Below are 19,873 nucleotides of genomic sequence, written 5' to 3'. Positions count from 1 at the left end.
AGTACACATACACACAAGTAAGAGTCCACATTTGCATGGCATCTTCTCTTCAGCTTAATTGGCTGAAATACCACGAGCACAGAGGTGTTAAGCAAATGGCAGGAATTCAGATTCTTAGGATGATTGAATGCTGATGATGATGCAAATGGAGGTGGTGAGATCCAGCAGTCACTTAGGCCTGAGGACAATTTTCATTGCTGCAAATGGTTTGGTGTTTCTTCCATTTCCGTTCACTTCTCTTCATTATTTATTGTGCACAGCAAAGAATTCTGATTGTACCATTTGCAATATAGAGCAAACGGCGCTGCCCTCCAAGTCTTAGAAAACTGTTATTATAGTATTATTATTTCTGCCTTTGTTTTTAGTCCCTGGTTTTTGAACCCTATCTCACCCCCACCCAAGGTTGAGGACAAGTGATGCACAGTATAAAAAAAAGACAGTTGCCACAAAATGGTCCAAATCTTTGTGAAACGATCACCAAGGACAGGACAGAGAAAAATGGCAGCACAAAAGAATCTGAATTATTCTTTTCTCCTGTATGACAATAGCAAATACAAGTCAAGTCACCGTCTGTTATAGTGAATCCTAACACTTAACACAGTGACTGTGTAAACATTGCAGATAAAGCCACCAGCTAAAATTTACCTACAATAAAATCTCACCATCTCTCTGTTGATAAGAGTCTTACTCTTCATCAAGAACTCTTAAATATAATGCTTTAGGACACTTCTCACAAGAAGCCTTAAGTCATGCTTTAATTGAAAAACATCAACTGACTATTAAAGGGACTAAAGCAGATACCTTTGTGCATTGTAATATGTTAAAAATGAGAAATATCAGGAACATTTCAATGCAAATAAAGTCCGGATTTTAAATATAAATCTTATTCTGGCAAATAAAGTGTAAGTAGCTATAAAGAAGCACTGTTATTTGGCACATCAATCACACAGGTGGAACAAAAAGTGGCCTTTAATTTTGTATAATGTATATAAAACAAAGGCCTTTTTTGCTCCTCAGGCACTTCTCTGTGCCATTGTCTCTTTTCTATACTTGATTATAGCTAGCAAGTAGCTATATATAGCTATATCAGTTAGAATGTTACATAGAGAATTATAAATGTGTATTTTATTGCTAAAACCCAATAAAGCACTGAGCATTCTTACCACTGTATATAGTGTGCATGACTGACCTGATGCGGCACGAGACCCAGTGAAGTGGGAGGTTCGTTCATTCTGTCATCACTGCTGCTGGCCACTGCATAGCCTCTGGAGACAAAGCACAAGACTTTTTGTACATGAACATAACCTTTAAAACTTGATGAACTTAACATAAAAATGACACATTTTATGTCACAGAAGAGCCTCGTAAGACCCTCACACTGTGGATAAACATATCCTGTCACTAAACAGTGAATTAGGTACCATTGAGTACATTTTGCTGGAATATTTTCCAGGAAGTCAAAGTCTACACAGGTTTTAATATGGATAACGATGACAACAATATTACATCTCACACTGAGCTGACAGTGGTATTGCACACTCAGATGTGTCTCACACTGCTGCAATATAAATCCCCCAATGTGCCAATTTTCCTAAAAAGCCTCTGATTTCATATGAAAGCTGGTGTAAGGAATTTAAAAGGGATACAGAGATGGAGGAATATGGTTTAAAAATAAAGCCATAGACATAGATACAGTATGATGTGTAAAAACAAGAACACAGAGAGGGGTCGATGCACGAGAGGGGTGATAGATGGGAGTGAGACAACCATTGTATAAACAGCCTAGGAACACTCTCATTCTCTTCCTTTGCTCTCTACTGTAAGCTTTTCACCCAGGATGAAACAAACAGATCTCTTTCTCCTAGCCTATGACGTCTGAGAGGATATGACTTATCGGGCACAGCAAGCAGCCACTTTAGTATGATTTTCACCAACAAAAAAAAACAGGGCGCACACACAATCCCATTTCCACACAGACACACCCGTACACATGACTACACACTCAATAGGCATGAAAACATCCCCATCAGGGTTTAGAAAAAGTAAAAGCTGCAAATATTGAGCTAGTACAGATTGCAAAGTGAACGCAGATTTTTCAAGCATAACAATGAAAACAAAAAAACAAAACATGGGGTTGTTCTAGAACAAAATACTACCTGCAGCACTCTATAACCTCAGCTCCAGGGCTGCTCCACCATCATCACCCTTAGATTTAACCAGTGAGGGAGAGCACTTCACAGAGGTGGAGGTGGACCTGAGCTGCTTACTAAGGTAGGCGAGTGCCTGACCTTAGTAAAGTGCTGGAAGGAAAGCTCAGCCCAGTCCAGAAGAAGGCTGTGTGACACGAAACCCTCTAATCTGGAGTTTGAATTTTTAGGAGATGCATAAAAAGGAAAAGGGGGGACATCAGTGTACCTGACATAAGATCCACAAGTGAAATTGACTTTCTCCACTGCACACATAAATTCAGCTGGCCATAGAGAAGTATCCAGAAGTCCAGGTCAGACCTAAGAGCAGGCGTGTCCACACCTTTTTGACTTGTGAGCTACTTTTTACAATGACCAAGTCAAAATGATCTAGGGGAGAGTGGGGTGAGTTGTGATAGATATCGCCAACCTTTTAAACTAGTAAGTATTTATATTCTATTCCATTGGCATAAGTCACATTTCCTAGTTTTGGGAAAACTTAAATACACAATATATATTTGATATTTGATATTTCAGGCAAAAAGGCTCTGGCACGAGATGCCTGTTGACATACACAAAACACTGTCTGTCAGTTATTTAACATAAGAATAAGACAAAAATACTTAAAAAACACTTCTTTTTAATAACATAGTGCAAACTCAATTAAACCAATGGCAGGTAAATCAAACACTGATGAGGCATCTCCTCACTTCTCCAGATTATCCTCTGTGGGTATGTAGGTCTAGGTGGTTTAGATCCAGTCTACTTAAGTTGTGCCACTGGCAACAATTTAAAAAAAAAAACTAGCATGATCCAGTAGTTTAGAGCTAACATCACGCTAACTGTATGGACTTATTGATCGACCCGCACTCTCTCTCATCATGGCCAAAATGTGTCATAGTGTGTAGGCAGCTGTGCTCATGCTTTTGAGCAGTATGAGAGCCATTAGAGTCAGCTGCTGCCCGTACTGGAGAGCCTGAAAGAAGAGTCACTGGTGGCAGGCCTTACTGCCCTTAGAATGGCTTGTAAAATATATCTGTAGTACGCTATGTAGCTGTTCCATTTACACAACCTACATGATAGATTACAGTTTATCAATCATCAATCGTTTAAACTATTTCTAATCACAAACCTGAGACTTTCCAGAACTTGTAGTTGTGTATTATTAGTTGCTGTCTTTTTTTAGACTACAATCATCCCTATGTTTCTTCAGCAACAGACACTTTTCTTGGATTTTTTTTCCCCCACATGATGCTCTCATACTCCTCCATCTCTGTAGCACCTTTTTTTAAAACTCTGGCAAAGCAGCATCTTTACTTAACTAAAATAAATTGCTACTGGTGATCCAGCAACATAACGTCGCCACAGAAACAAGAAGGGACTTGTTGGCAGGGACATGTATCCATTCACAATGGCTTTAACTGTTAATAGAGACATTAAAAAAGGAGGACTAGTCAAGTGCACCATTTGCACTTCAAAGAATGAAAGACCAGAGTTTACCCTTCACTGTGCTGCAGAATGGACACCATCAATTCAACAGCCAGGGCTCCGGCAATCATAGCAAGGCCTGGTCTGCTGACTGTGCACTGCTGGTCCAGGGTCCGATCTCGGGTTGACTATTTACAAAAACAAACAAACAAACAATAGAATAAACAACTGGCAAACAAAAAACAAAACAGAAAATTTCATTACATTTTAAACTTTCTTTCAAAAACAACAAACACCATCACACAAGAGTAATCCTCTCACAGTCAAATAACTGTTTGCTTCTCCTCTTCATCAGCACCCAGATGCTGTAATTGCTCCAACTTAAATCACCTGTGGCTCTGCTACGGGTGCTGAAAACCCCTTAGCACCCCCTAGTGCCCCTGATGCATGTTTACAATCATGCATAAACATATGGCTCCTAATAGTGGTGTTCTACCACTGCAACACAATGTGGATGAAAATGGTTAGTCCAGTATGAGTAACAAATATGAGAAATTTGATGATTACATTATTCAGACACTGCTTACAAATGGAGTACTTACAGCTAAGCGGGTTTTTAAAAATGCCTTAGTGTTTTCATTAATGCAGCCATCTCAGGCTAGCGACCTTTCACCTAGCGTCAGCACAGATGGGCTCCAGCCTATCCCACGACACTCTAAAAGGATAAGCTAATGGATGTATGTAACATCAATAATGCACCAAATTGCCCAGCACTTTATCTAATAGTTGTATCGTGATTACACAAAGTTCCGGATCAACGAGTCAAGAGAAGAAAATGTAAACCCATGCAGCACTGCTACAAAAGTATAACCATCACGATGAAGTGATTAATGAAAACCTACCACTCCGTGTAGTAAGAGGGAGCAGACAAGCCACAAAGGAATACAAAAGGCACTTTTCACATTATTTACACTTCTATTCAGTCATCAAACTTCTGTCTACATTTTACAATCAGACTTCAAATAGGAAAGTGTGTGTCTCTAATTCAAATGTTAATATTAGTATAATCTCTAACATGGAGCGAGAGCTGCATGGCATTTATCCAAGAAGCCGAGGCCGAACAGAGTAAGTTTCCAACAATTGACTGTGGCCTTTAATAGCTGATGAATGGTCTTTGTACATTAGTCATATCAAAAGGCCACAGTGTAAAAAAGAAAAAAAAACAACAAAGAGTGTCGGGGCGAGGAAGAAGTGTGGTTTTCACAAGTGGAAAGGTTGTTCAGCCGTATCGCCCTTTGATTTTAACACCATTGTCAGGCAGAGGGTTCTAAAATGTCTACAAGTCTTACAACAAATGAGATGCTTATGAAAAAACGAAGCTGTCTTCCTACAAAATAAACAAGCCACAACATAAAAATCTGAAATACTAACCTGCAGAAATAGATTGGACTGGAGACAGACAGATCTCTAAAGATTTCTTTTCAAAAATGTCTGTGTATTCTGTTGCTGTGGCATGCTAAAGAGCTAGCCCTTAGTCTACTCCATAATGAAACACAGCACTGCGGCATAGTGAGTGAATCTAGTCTCTAGTCAGCCATCAGTCCAACAACAGAGGAATTAGAAGCAGTGTGTCTCAGAGAGCTAAGGGTACTGCTGCTTTGTCAATCATGTTGGCAGATGTGAATTCAGTGAATGAAACTTTAAATGCACCAATAGTTGAAGCTCTCAATAAGGAACTACTGGACCACCTGTCGCTTCCTCATTCTTAACTGTATACTATAATATATATAACATATATTCTTAACTCTATCATCATGTGTGTTTCAGAGCATTAAGTTATGAGTTGAGTGTATGCTTGTTATCTGAGTATCTTACATCTCCCGGTGCCACGACATCGTTGCAGAAGTAGCAACCCAGCTTGTGCCCCGGGATGTTGGAGAAAAGAGAGGATCCTGGGACAGATGGAGCGGAGCCGGCCGGCGTGGAAGATGACGAGGAAGCAGAGGAACAGGAAGTGGAGGAATCTGCTTCCGCCGACACGTTCTGACTGACTGGAGGTTTTTTCAGGCCGTGTCGCATCACAACAAATGTGTCAAAGCCAAGAGCGGCATTCACAACAAGCTGAAGCATAAAAGATAACGATTATGGTAAATCATTGTAATTTTTTTTTTTTTTTTTTTTTACAAAGCACTGACAATAAAAATGAACACACACACACACACAGCACAATCAAATTTACCAAACAGCTTTTTGCACAGACAATAAGGGAATAATACATTGAGTCATTTCAAAAAGCAATGACAAAAAAACATCAATAGGCTGTTAAAATGTTGAATGCATTTAGACTTTCAGAGGAGCAGCTGAAATGAATGTTGATGCCGATAAACAGCGAGGTCTGAAAAAGCCTCAGAGCACAAATGGCCAAATAGCCTCTCAGCTGAGCCGGCCACATAAGAAAACCTAATCAGCTGCTCACTTAACTGCATATTGCAATACAGGAGTAGTGTCACTGGGATTGTCGAAAGGCATTACAAGTTCCTGACATGGCACCTAATGAATCTGCTGTTGCCTGGCAACTAATGAGATAAAGAAAGTGGTAAATAGAAAACAAATATAAAAGAGTGCTATCTGACAGAGAATCCAGCTTAAGGAAAGTGAAACAATCTGAAATCCTGTGTCCTCATTTACTTTAATTTAACTTGACCATGAAAAAAAACACTCTGGATAATGTATATAAATAGAAGCTTGGAGAGATGTGGCCACAGCACCTTATTCCTGCATGGATCATATTGCATATTGATCATTTAGCATAACATCAGACTAAACACATAGAAAGGTTTGTCATTGGGCCTTTTTCTTAGTTTCTGATTGTGAAAGTTAGGGAGAACTAAAGACTAAAATGTTCCCATACTGTTCCCCATCTGTATTTCTGAACTATTATACTGACAAAATCACACTTATTTAAACAGTTCTTGATGTTCTCCTTTTAATAACAAAAGAAACTTTTCACTGAGAGTCCTGTAAAACTATCTGGTGCTCCCTGTGAAGGCCCTCCTCACACTGAAAATCACTCATATAGATTGTTTTTGCGCAAGCTGCAGAAGTTTCTCTGCCTTCTCTCCAGTACAAAGGAGCGTGTGGCATTTAAGGACACAAGGAAAACATATTCAACAAAACAGATTTTGTTTGGAGTAAATTCCTATAGGAACCATTTTCTACACAGAGAGCATGATTGGATGTAAAGATTGAACCACAATTTTCATCATGGCCCTTTGCACAGTGAAGTTTCTGGGTATATTTCGATGGTAAATAGTTTCGACATGAATGTGCTCAGACGGTGCAGGGTTAATGAAAAGGGGTTAATGAAAAGCAAGTGTACCGCAGAGTAAATGAGCTGTAAGAGGCTCCACAAAGCTGCAGAGAGAAATTATGAATTCCCTTTGCCTGCCTCCTTGCAGGTGTTCACTTTGACATTGCATGTCATCATGTCATTTTTTTGTGTAGCCTTTACTGCCACCCCACCTGCAAACCCTGCCCCTCTGCTGTGTTCAGTGAACAGGCTGCAGTGCTCCCTTCTTACCTTCCTTTTGCTGGCAGCTATCACTGTCGGCAGCCAGCGGCTCTCCCTCGTGTCCATCAGTAAAAACACCACATCGTGCTCCGAAATGAGCTTCTCCAGCTGCTCGACGTCCCTCTGGGCCTGGGAAAGGGTGGCCTGAGAGAAATTCACCGGGTGGCCGGGCATGGGGATGCTCATGTTGTAACCCTCTGCATTCTGAGAGAGGAAGGGACGACAGAGACAAAGAGAGAAAAGAGAAAGCAGATTTATAATCAGCTTTAATACACGCAGCAAGTGTCTTAAAATGATATCATATCCTTAAATAAAACTAAAAAATGTAAACTAATATGTTGGAAGGTTGATTATCCAAAATGTGATTAAACACTTTTGGCATTTTGGCAATTTTGTCATTTTTAGCTTTCAAATTCTCGAGTTATGACCAAAAAATGTGACATTAGCCCACCAAAACCAGACCTATCCAGGTTGTGCTTCACTTGATGACCATGTCTATGTATTCCTGACTTATCATGTTGTCTGTTCCGGACAACCTGAAACCATACCCACCCTAGTTAGAGATGTTGCTTACATGGTTGCATGAAAAATAGAAATAAATGTCATTTTTCACAGGTACCCATAAACAGACATTTTCTTGTTCAGTGCAGCAGTGTTCAAATTATTCTCCATAATGTAACGTGTGTGAGTTATCACCACATTCTCCCAGATTTTGTCTGACAGGCATCTTTTAAAAAAAAAAGAAAAAAGGCCTTTAAGCCACAGACAATTTCCAGCATGTAAAATTGGTCCTTGCCTGAGCCAGAAATTGTTGTCGAGGCAAGTATGTTTTTTAGCTCTGCTTCCTGGTGACTGACAGGCATATCAAGAAAAATAGGGGCCTGTGTGAGTTGGGCTCTCATGTGTGTGTGAAAGCCGTGAATCTTCCCTTTAAATCCCATTAAAAAAAAATCCTTTGAAAAAACATCCAAGGTAAGAATGGATTGGGTAAAAGCAGGGCCTCTGAGAGTTCACTGACTTAATGCCTTTTATTGTCCACCAGCAAACGAACATTACTGCGTATATCTGCAGGAACTGGATGCTGGATGATGAGGCAAATGGAAATGTCAAGAGTAATTTCCTAGTCAAGAGTGGGGAAGAAAAGGGCAAAGATGAGGTGTGAGATTTTAACAAGAAGAAATGCCACTTTTACTGAATCAGTGCATCCTCTGCCTTCACTCTCCATATTTCAAGAGTGGGAGCTGTTAACCAAGCCATGAATTTTCACTTTGACGCAAGCGTTGCTAAGCAGTCGGGGGGATGAGTTCAGGCAACATACATTGAGATCATGTTGAAATTTACACATAAATAAAAAAACTGCAACCTGAAAACAAAATTAAAATCTGACCAACAATACATTATAGCATTTATGACAACCATGCCACTGTTGATGTATTCCACCGATATGTTGTGAGACAAAAAGAAGTCAGCACTTCAAACTGTCCTGTAAAGGTCGGGTGAAAGTATTTGTCCAAAGAGAAAATGTGAGATCTGCTTCTGACATTTCTAACACGGTGACCGAGTTTGAACCTCTCAGCTCAATTAAAGCATTTCTGTGCTCTCAGCTCACTGTGATCATACTTCCTAGTTCCTTCTATGTTTCACAGTGGAACCTGATGCCCCTGTGTTTGTACGAAGAAAAAAAAAGCTGCAAGGAGTGAGAAGCAGACACACACACAGGGGCAAACAAACACAGTGTCAGGAAACTTCACCACAGCACAGTAATATCCACTGAGGGCTATACCTGCTTTTTTATTTATTCTAAGAGGAATAAGATAGAAAGTGTGCGTGTGTAGGTGTGTTTGCTTTTAACCTGTTTGGTCACATTGCAGGAACAATGGCGTGGGTTGTTATTACAAGCTTTGTCAGACCAATAAACTTTAAAATAAGGCTCAGTTTTAAGGTAAATGATATCATAACTCCAGACTGTGAGTGAGTCAGTGTGAAAGCTGACAGATGAGGGGACAACTCGGAGGTGGGGATAGGACAGCTCTGAGACGCCTGCTCTTACTCAGTTCACTCAAATCACACAAGCTGACAAGGAGCCAAGAGTGCACAACGGCAAATGTCTCATTATGCAGGCTGATCTGCTTTCCTACTACTCAGCTCTTGGTATGCAGAAATGGATAGCTAAAAAAAAAAGCTGAATGTTCGTTGGTTGATGTGATGCTTTGTAAAATTGACAAAATCAGAAATCACTGGCTGTTTTTGACTTTTTTTTGTTTCATGTATATAAATATTTCTTCTAACCTTGATCAAGTGCTTTGGTTATAAAACTTCACTAATAGACACAAACATCAGCCGCTTTAAAATCAGGGGAGCTGTTAATGCTGCTGTGCCTCCATCAGCAAACTCTGTCAATCCTCACACTAATGATCATGCATGTCTCTTTGAGTATCACTGAAAACCAACCTACCCCGTCATTTATTTGAAACACTGATAATACAGGGCAACCAGCAGCTACTTAGTACAGGTTTACTGTAATCAAGAGATGGTGTTTAACCGGTGAGCTGTAGAGGTGCTGTTAGACAAATGTTCTTACCTTTAGACAGTGCCAGACGGCCTATTAGAGTCCATTGTCAGCCTGTTTTCACCTAGCATGCTGTCACTTCCTCACACTTATTTTTCAGGCTCCTGTAACCTCCAATTCACACTTTGTGGTATAACCGTTCTCATGTCAGCACAAAAAAATCACAATGTGTGATGTTATTTGGATTGCTGGATGTAACTGTGGTCTAGGCTGCAACCTCAGTGACGTAGAAAACAACTTGATCAACAAAACTGTATTTTAACTTCATATTCATTAGGCAATGGAGTGCTAGCCCCAAAGCAAGTGAGTCCTTTCATTGCGAAATGCATAGAAGACACAGGTGGACCCATGACTCACATTATAAATATGCATTCAGTCTGCATTTCCAAGTGGCTCATTAATAGCTGCTTGTCTTTAAAACCAAATTTAGAGCCCTGCTGTGGGTGTTTGGCTGCTTTTTCATTTGCTAATATAGCGAAATATTAACCTGGGAGAACCCACTCATTAATTAGCAAAGCAATAAAACCAGCAGCATTAATATGCAGATAACACAACTCGACATTTCCTCTGTGGTTTGGCCTTCACATCTGAGACACCAGCATTAAGACGGGAATGCGCCATTAATTAAAAATGAGGCCAGAAGAAAACTCAACAGAACCATAATATTATCAAACGTAGGAATGAAAATAAACTAGACTAGATTAAATATAATGACAATAAGAGCATTATTATCATTATAAGACTCACCACACCAGGAAAGATTTTGCTGAGTCGGTCAACAGCTGCTATTGCTTTGGACTTCCCACCTCCAAGACAATCTTCAAACTCATAGAGTGGTTGCCGAACTGGGTTGGAGTAGGAGATCTTTGCATTGTCTACAAAAGTGATGTGTCTTACTCCCCATCCCTGGAAAACAAAGAAGAAACAATAATTCATCTTTTCAACCACATTATTTTGAGATACCTAACTGCTATTTATCAGCACTGGTCTAAACAGCACTTAGTACACAGCTTCAGTGACAAGGAGTAGGAGGTAGTGTGCCTTTTTAAAAATGAATGCTGAGTACAATTCCACTTTATCTCTAGAATAATGTGTGAACAAAAGGCATGAAAGACACATTATTTACAGTATGCATGAAGTTTCACGGTACACCTGTATCAAGTTCAGATGGTAAAATCTGAGCTAGAGACCGAGGATGTGTCTAAGGCAGGAGGCAGCCAAGCAGAGACAATTTAACAGCAGAGCAGTTCGGGTACAGGCTGTGTTATCATCCTAAAATGTTGAAAAGTGTTGGAGTTTATTTTGCCCCAAACAGAAAACAGATATCAGCGTATGAACAGGCAGGCATCTGTTGGAACAAGACATCCAAGATATTGGATGAAAGTTTGAGTGGTACTGACCAAAGTGTGTGGGAGGAGGCTGCATGCAGGTAAACAGTCTGCAGGTGTGTAGACTGTGATATATGTTTAATTATGTTATTTATTTATTTTTTAACAATTGTGACCTTATGTTTTTGCACCATGATTATACTAATAAGTTGGAAGGACCTTAAACAAGGTGCATAGCTGCTCCAAGGCATAATTAAATGTCCTGTTATCTGTCCATTTAAATTCTGTTGCACGGGCTCTCTGGTAGGAGATACAGGAAGAGCTGTGTGCAGAACAGTATATTTCTCATTCAGCGCTAATACCCCTGTTTCCAAAATGCCAATCTTCTGTAACCATTTCTGACATTCGGAATGACTCACAGACCCTTATGAATATGGAAGCATGGCACGGGCTGAGGATCAGTCCGTCTAGTCTGTCAGCAGTGAAATAATTCACTGTTTGGCTCTGAGTAATGCACTGTGTTACAGTGTACGCAGTCTGTTCATCCTGGTAGTGCAATACAAAGATATTACACTGCCCAGTCTTACCATGAGAGTCCTGGCCACATTGCAGCCCAGCGTCCCAGCACCCAGAAGAAGACATTTAGTGCTGACTACTTTGTCCAGGTCCAGAGATGGAACCAGTCTCCATCTCATCAGCTTCAGGTTCAGGTCCACTGAAGACTCTGCAAGCCTGGACAGAGTCATATGAGACATATTAACTCTTCAACATTTATTTCAAACAAATATCTGCAGCAATAGCAATAGCCCATCCTCATATATCACCTTTGTATTTTACCTTTTAGGGTCCATGCATTCACTGAGGTTGACCATCCTGGGTCCCATGGCCCCCTTTGGGTTCTTCTCCCAGCCTACACTCTTTGGACACACTATGAACAATAAAACAATAAAACAATAAAAGACATTACAGTGTAAAATAAGCATATTCTTCTACTGAGAGACATGGAACAAAAGTCACAACTATATACAGTATCTCCATCTTTTTCTACAGAAGAGGATTAGGGCCACTGAAAAAAATAAAAAAACTGTCAAGACAGGGAAGAGGGGCTCCAGATCAATTCTTTACTCACCTTTTGCTCTTCCATTAATGCCACTGCTTCATCTGGAACTCCTTGAGCTTAAAAAAGTTGGTTAAATCGGACATTGTGGCCATCCTTCTTTTCTTAACCCGAATCTGTCCACCTTGGTCTCGTCACCAAGTCACTGGCTTACAGGTACCCGTAGTTCTGACTTTAATCTCAGAATTCTGAGATAAAAGTCGAAATTAATTTCTGTCATGACAGTTTTTTTTATTTTTTCAGTGGCCCTAATCCTCTTCCGTATTTTTCCTTATGTGGCGCTTGTACAAAGATACATTTAAACTACTTAAAAGCTGATTACATTATTGTAGGAGCATTACCGCAAAGTAAAGGTATTAGTACCGAGACAAGTAAATTCCTACCTGCGGCACTCCCTGTTTACTCTGTACTACTGCACTCTGGCTGCTAGACATACACAGTGAATAAGCATTATCACTTTAAGATGATTTAATTTTTATTTCCAAGTGGATATTAATTTACATAATAAAGGCCTCTCTTTCAAAACAATACCAAATTTGTCCATGCAAAACCAAACAGAATAGCCAAATCATTTTTTTTGTTGTTGCATGAATGACATCCTCTGTGAGTTAATTAAAATCCACGATCTGCTGGAAGAAGAAGACTTTCTGAGCTAAACAAAGATGCCTCATCTGAACTCCACAAAAACCTCCTCCCTTCCCGCTATTACCATTTAAATTACTTCCATCCCTTATTCAGCAGATAAAGGAATAATGGAGACACATTAACAGATTAGTGTGGCATGAAAAGGAAGCAGATACACTGCAGCTTTGCATCAGTTACAATATAAATTCACACACACATTCAGATGTTTGTTGAGTATAGAGTATGACACCAGAACACACATACAAATTGGTGAATGCACAAACACAAACATTACACACACCTGAGTTGTTGGGTAGTTCAGGTAGTTTGACCTGGAAGGTGACGCTGTGCTGAATGGAGCGGCTTCCCTGCAAAGTTCTGTCCCTGAAACACACCACTTCCATTGTGTCCACCTTAGATCCCCTGAAAAACACACACACACACACAGTTCTACAAGTCAATCAATGGAAATGATGACATTAGAAAGTGCGACTTAACATGCAGTAATAATTAAACACACCTGAAGACACAGATGAATGGACAATCAGAACATTAATGCCAACGCACAAACCAAAACATTTACCCTAATATGGTGTTAAATGACTCCAGGTCAGATCACACAACCACGCCTGAGTGAAACAACTGAATAAACACGACATCACGGCTACATTATTATTCTATCTTCACACATATAAGCCAGTATCAACAGTTCGTGTTTAACATTGACAGAAAGTGAAGTCAAGCATAGGACTGACTGACTCTGCAGCTCATGGAGGCAAATCTCTCAGCTGATAAGCCAGTGGTATCACAGGATTGCTGCTCTTGCCTCGATGGGACTTTATTTTGGTTGCAATAACAATCTTTAAAACAAAAAAACAACAACAACAGTACAAGTGCCAGGAAAAAAAATGACTGATAGAGAATCTGAACTACGGCAGAAAAACAGGCCAGAGTTAATCTGAGCGATTCTCTGGTGAAGCAGTGATGCAACAATGTTTTTTATTCACTTACACACATTTTCAGACCACTTGAGAGAGAAAATGGCTGGTTTGTCCTTGTTAAAAATTATGATGTCTGAAGCAGTGCCAGAACGACCCTATTATTAAGTATAGTACAAACACTTCACTGCTAACGGCTTTAGTTACAAACTTTTATAGAGGAATTTTATTATTTTTTACCTTAACGAAGAGAGGTATAAGTCATTTTAATTATGTAAAAACTCTTTATTCTACCCCTTTGGTCAAAATACATTTGTTTGTTTGCTTTTCTGTTGATATCTGCACTTAGATTTGCATTACTAAACAACTTTCACCTTGACTTGCAATTTAAGCAAAAATCTATTATAGCAGTCTTCATCCTGATTGGTCGTTTAAACACACACACACACACACACACACACTATCTGTTGACAAAAAGACTTCCTGGATGTGTAATAGGAAAGTCTGTAGCTTAATTTAAACTCAGGCACATGTGGTATGTGTAAGAAGGTCTTTCTAAATGTTATAAACAAAGGTATTTTAGGAAATGTGTACAATCAAGGCCAACTTTTATTAATGGATTGTAAATATTGCACTAGTACAATACATTTAGAATAGCAGTTTCCATGATCCAGCCCTACAAACCTGATGATAACAGCTACATACAGATCCATGCGGTCATGTATGTTTTTCGTCTTTATGAAAATGTTTAGATAAGGTCAGACCAGGATTCTTGGATTACATTTTAGAAAAAGTTTGCTGCAGTTACAAATGTATGCCATTTGTCTGTGCTTACACAGAACAGCCTAAGGTGTTCATAGACAGCAGCTGCTGCGTGTGTCACAGATGGGTCTGTTATGGGCTGACAAACAGCCATTGTACCAAACTCACTCAGATTGAGCAACTGCATGGTCCATTTAGCAAAATATAATGTGCGTCCATTTGGTAGGAGGTTAGAGAAACTTTGTCAGTTGATAAAAATGAGCTGACAATGACATCATGACACATCTTCCACAAACACACTTGACACATAACATCATCTTTGAGTAATTTGGGTAAGCTTGACTTTGTTTATATAGAAAATCGATAGCATACACATACATAAGCAATGCTGCAGAAACAAATGTAGCTATTCAAGCTTATCTTTTAAATAAACTGTTTGTGTCACTGTCACTAACCACAGATGAGATGAAGCTGTTAAAGCAACGCCATCATTTTTTTGAAAGTTAATCATATCCATACAAAACAGAGGTGTGTGCTCCAGGCTCTTCAGGGTCAGAAAATTAGTTAAGCAGGGACTTCCGGGCTGTCTCTTCGTGCCAAAATAAAATAAACTGAGCCTAAGCTGAAAAACACTACACAACCAGTGTACATCTCTGTCGGTAGATTTTAAAAATCCACTGACAGACACACAATCTATACACAAACACACATAAATATGACTTACCATTGGTTAGCTAAGAGGATCAGTAGATTTCTCAGAGGCCAGCCCGGATGTTGAGACAAAGTACACGGATCATAAACGCCCACAGTAACCTAGAAAAAAAACAAACAAGGTTGTGATTACTTTACTAAAGTGTTTGCGTCTGTGTGTATACATATATAATGATATGCACAACTGCTATTATCGAATAGATGAGATTAAAACTACAGCACAATGTAATCTTAATCTTAGAAACACAAAGACATGCTGCACACAAACACACAAATATAAACTACCTTCTCTGCATGAGTGAAAAATGTCTCCCATTCCCTGAGCGGAGCCATCTGAACACCTTCACCTGCGTACTTGATTAAGAAGTAAGGAACTGCTGTGGTCCCTTGTTTGGTACAAAGGCCATCATAGGCCTCCTGCAGAGCTGCAATCTAAGGCAGGAGAAATTAATTAGCATAAAAAGAGCTGCACTGTGTCAGACAGCCTCTCGCATATAAGTGGTAAAATACATTCGCAAAATAATTACAAATCTATTCTAACTGACAGGTTAATGTACAGTATAGTGTATATTTTATATAATACATATAAGAATCATGGAGACTGAGCATCTAAAAACTCCCAGATGAGAACAGTTCACAGAGTAATTTTTAAATTATGAATTTCACTTCTAAAAAGCTAACCTCCTTTGCAGAAAAAACTTGTTCCAGGACAGATGGCTGTTTGACCATCTTTATCCCCTCTGGGAAACAAAGTGCTGGAAAGCAGAACCAGTAGTAAAAATGGTATTTCTTCAGATCCTACAAAAAGATGGTCAGAAGGAAGGATTTAATAAGGAGCCATTAATGAACAGAAATAATGAAGTTATTTAAGTCTGTTTATACGCACTGCAAAGGTCAGTAGAATGAATCTGCAGAGGATAGATGGGTCCTTCAGTGCAGCTCCAGACTGTATAGCATCCCATATCTACATAAAACAAACAAAAAAATATTACGGACTATTTTCTCCTTCCATACCAGTTTTCTATATGAGACCATGTTTGTATTTTACCTCCTTGGCCTCTTTTTCTAACAGAGCCTTCTTATCTGTGGTCTTGAAGGCATCCAGTGTGTTGGTGTTATACAGCGTTCCAACAGCTGGGCAGCATCGAGCCGGCGTTGGGCCATCACTAACAGCAAAAAAAAAATATTATATCTCTGCAATAAACAGTGTGTTTACAGTACCTCAGGTAAACACAGAGAGTGCTGGAAAGTGTTTACAGTGTGCAACATTTGATTACATCTCAGCATGAAAGCTTGTTCATGTCCTAAGAAAGAGGCTAATAGCTGTGGAAAACAAGAAAGGAGGCCTTGCAATATTTCAGCCACGACCACCTCGTTTTTATTGTTTTAGATTTAGATAGCAGAGCTTCCCCTTTCTTCCTTCACCCCTAATCCATACACAAACATTTTGTACGCCTCTCTGTTTCCGTTATTTATGTCTCCTGTTTTAATGTTAACACACCGACACCTTATCACAGATCATTTTATTGCTTTATGTCTTTTTGCTTTATGATGTATTATGCATTTCAATAGAACTTAGGATGAGGGTAACATTTGTGTACACAACATACTGCATCATACTCACACATCAAATGCACTGAACTCCAAAGTTAGGCGTGTTGGTAAACCAACTGGGTCACCTATCAAATAGAAAGGCAGATAAAAACCTTTTGACTTTACCATATAAAACAGTCAAGTCTAGAACTACAGCTGACAGTGAATTATGACACAATTTAACAGCGTGACTCACCGTTGTAGTAGTATCCTTTGATACATTTGGGACTCTCATCCAGTCTGTAGTCATTAAGTTTCTTCTGGGTGAGCTGGTGCCAGAATCCTGCCTCCAAAGCACTGCTGAAGGGAGCAAACTGCAGCTTGACGTCTGCAGTTGATGACGAGGCTTCACTGGTGTCAGATGCCATCACAGCTTTAACAGCAGGCTGCACGGCCAAGTTCTACAAGCTGTGAGAGAAAACAGCTGTAGTTTTTTTGGGAGGGAGAGGGAGACTTACAGGCTCGACAATTTAGCTCTGACTGAGATACACTTTCACTAATACTCACACACTCACATAGCACTCTTTAATCCTTAGCAATTTTATTTCTCATTCATTGACTTTATAGCTGCTGAGTAGGGGGGCCATCCCCACCTCCCACCTCAACATCCAGTGAAGGAAAGAGAGAGAGATTGTATATTTATTTTTGAGTACAATATGTTTAAATAAATGTGACAAATGTGAAATTAATTTAATGACAGAGAATCTAGCTAACCCATTAGGTAAATGTACATGTACTCATGTATCAGGTGAAACCATCAGTCAGGACTTTTGCATCTGTTTATGTCAACATGTCCGACTAAAGAAACAAAACATCTCTCAAGACTGTGCTAACACGTGAATAGTGACTCATAATCTCACATATCACAGTGATTTTACAGATTACTCAACTGTGATACTGGCAGCACCTCTGGTTCCTGTTTTAGACATCATACAGACAACTAGCTTAGCTTTATGTGCCCATATCGCAGTTTATATAACCGGAAATCAACAATCAACACTGTGACACAATAAAAAGATCTATCTTTTTACGCGTTTAATGACTGTCAAGATTAACAGCTTCAATCCATACTTGTTAATGTTTGCAACACCTTTCATTTGCTGTGAAGTAAAGTTCGAACACAACTGAATGATAACACGACGACAATTCCCACGGAAATAAATCACAAGACTAAACACAACTGTACTATAAATCGTATAAGTCAGGATCGCTTTATACAAGACTGATAAGCATTTAAAGATGCCAAACTACAACATGAGGCTTTGAGCACTTACCAGAAATTCCTACTTCCTGGTGAAGGTGGTCATGTGATCGGCGGGATTTGTCAATAAAGCAAAGCACTATGGGAAAGTAGCTTGTCACTTTAGCTTAGCAGCGAGTAGTTTCCGTGCTTTATGGCGCGAGTACCATCGAGTAAAATATAAAGAACCAAAACAAAAACAAGAAAAAGCAAACGATGAAGCAGGAGAACACTGATAAAAACCTGTACGCCCCGTTTCTTTTCATGTCGGACGGAAGAGAGGAGTAGAAGGCTCCGGCAGGACAGCGAGGAGCGCTAGTTTTTGTTCCTAAGCATTTGTATGAGCAGCTTAAGTCACAAACGAAACATAATTCTGGTGAAACAGGTTAAAGGTCCTGTGCTCTGATAATGTGAGAAATAAACTACGAGCCTATTTTCCCCGAAAAGCCAGAAAACGACTCCATCTGGACACCGGACCGTGAAACAATGAGTTAGGGACCGTCTCGAAATAAAAGAGTGAGGAATAAACGAACAGATATCAGTTCAGATGCGGAAGTACAATAGGTACAGTTGTCATTATTCGGGATGGATCTTCTAAGCAGTTACTGTGATGTCTCTGCAATAAAGGCAAAAATAAGACCAAGAAAAATTTAGAAGCATGGTTCATTGATACATACACATAGAGGATCTATAGTCATAGAGGAACTTGGCTGATTTTGGTGTTTGTTTATGATATGCAATAAATCCCTCCCTGCAGAGTGCTCCTAGATCAGCCCCGGTCATTCTATTTTCCTTATTATCTTGTAGTACATGTTTCATTTTCTTTTCGGCTTCTTTAGACAGCCTAGTATTTAATAGCTCAGGTTTTCAGCAGTAAAACACCACTTAAATTAAGTTGCTCTGTACACCTATAAAACGATATAAAATATGTAGTTCCATGTCAATAAAAGAACTAAACTCCGAGAGAGAAAAACACTGAGGACAATCTAGTGGATGCAGATCAAGTTGCATCTTTTAATAATACTCCTAGCCTATTGAAGTTTTCTTTTGTAACACAATGATAAACGTATTATGAGCTAAACTTATGTAACTCGAAACACAGTTTCCACAGCAACAACTACACAATAACAATAGCTTTTTTATATAACCTCAGTGACACAAGCACTCAAACTATCCTTGTACCTAATTTAATCACAGAAATACTTTCAGGTAGCAGACGAAAATTATGGACTGTTCCAATAAAATCTGTTCTCTGTTCTGTCACATATGCTGCATGCATGCAGAACAGACTGCAGCTGCACAGGGAGTTCATCCTCAGATGGCTCATCATACATTCAGAGACATTCTTTAAGCCATATTACTGTGTTATTGGAAACAAAGTACGAATTTTTTTCTTGTAAATATATCGCTGTCAGGATTTTCATTTTTTTTCCCACTTAGAATAATGTCACTTCATTCTGCATGATCAAATATTGCTCTCTTCAGCACAAACCAGTATGGAACTACTTTAGAGTTTAGAGTTTAGTTTGTGTTGTGTAGCTCCTTAGCGTGGCTCTATAGTCATCTTTAGTCATCGCTTTAATGCAGTGTCTAGCTGACTGGCCATGACAATTGTTTGCCATGCCCCGTCAGTGAAATTTGCCTCCTGCAGTCCCCTCCGGTTTATAAATGTCACATGAAAAATGCATTCATTATATTGCAATTAATATGCTAAGAGATGCAGCTCTAATATGGATGAAACAGAGCACACATGGAGGACTTACAGTGCCATGGATCATGTCTTCTATACATTTTACAGAGACATCA

General features: G+C 39.4%; 1 protein-coding gene across 2 annotated transcripts in view; it reads right to left on the bottom strand.

The window, feature by feature from the left end:
• The window catches only part of atg7 (ATG7 autophagy related 7 homolog (S. cerevisiae)), a 48,094-nt gene extending 29,508 nt beyond the window's left edge, over positions 1-18,586 (bottom strand). Inside the window, exons 1-16 of one of the 2 annotated variants that reach the window (XM_028406930.1) lie at positions 18,102-18,586; positions 17,024-17,235; positions 16,859-16,913; positions 16,283-16,400; positions 16,121-16,198; positions 15,916-16,032; positions 15,520-15,666; positions 15,248-15,336; positions 13,125-13,246; positions 11,920-12,010; positions 11,670-11,814; positions 10,502-10,660; positions 7,195-7,389; positions 5,490-5,735; positions 3,687-3,802; positions 1,190-1,265 (exon numbers count right to left, since the gene is read on the bottom strand). In XM_028406930.1, the coding sequence (XP_028262731.1) occupies positions 1,190-1,265; positions 3,687-3,802; positions 5,490-5,735; positions 7,195-7,389; positions 10,502-10,660; positions 11,670-11,814; positions 11,920-12,010; positions 13,125-13,246; positions 15,248-15,336; positions 15,520-15,666; positions 15,916-16,032; positions 16,121-16,198; positions 16,283-16,400; positions 16,859-16,913; positions 17,024-17,195 (1,926 nt within the window). In that variant the 5' untranslated portion in view covers positions 17,196-17,235; positions 18,102-18,586. The other variant, XM_028406931.1, reaches the window with a different exon arrangement.
• Positions 18,587-19,873: the final 1,287 nt, after the last annotated feature.

This window comes from Parambassis ranga, chromosome 5 (assembly GCF_900634625.1).
Source record: "Parambassis ranga chromosome 5, fParRan2.1, whole genome shotgun sequence".
NCBI classification, from domain to species: domain Eukaryota; kingdom Metazoa; phylum Chordata; class Actinopteri; family Ambassidae; genus Parambassis; species Parambassis ranga.
The sequence above is the reverse complement of the archived record's forward strand: the minus strand, read 5'-3'. Positions and strand labels throughout refer to the sequence as shown.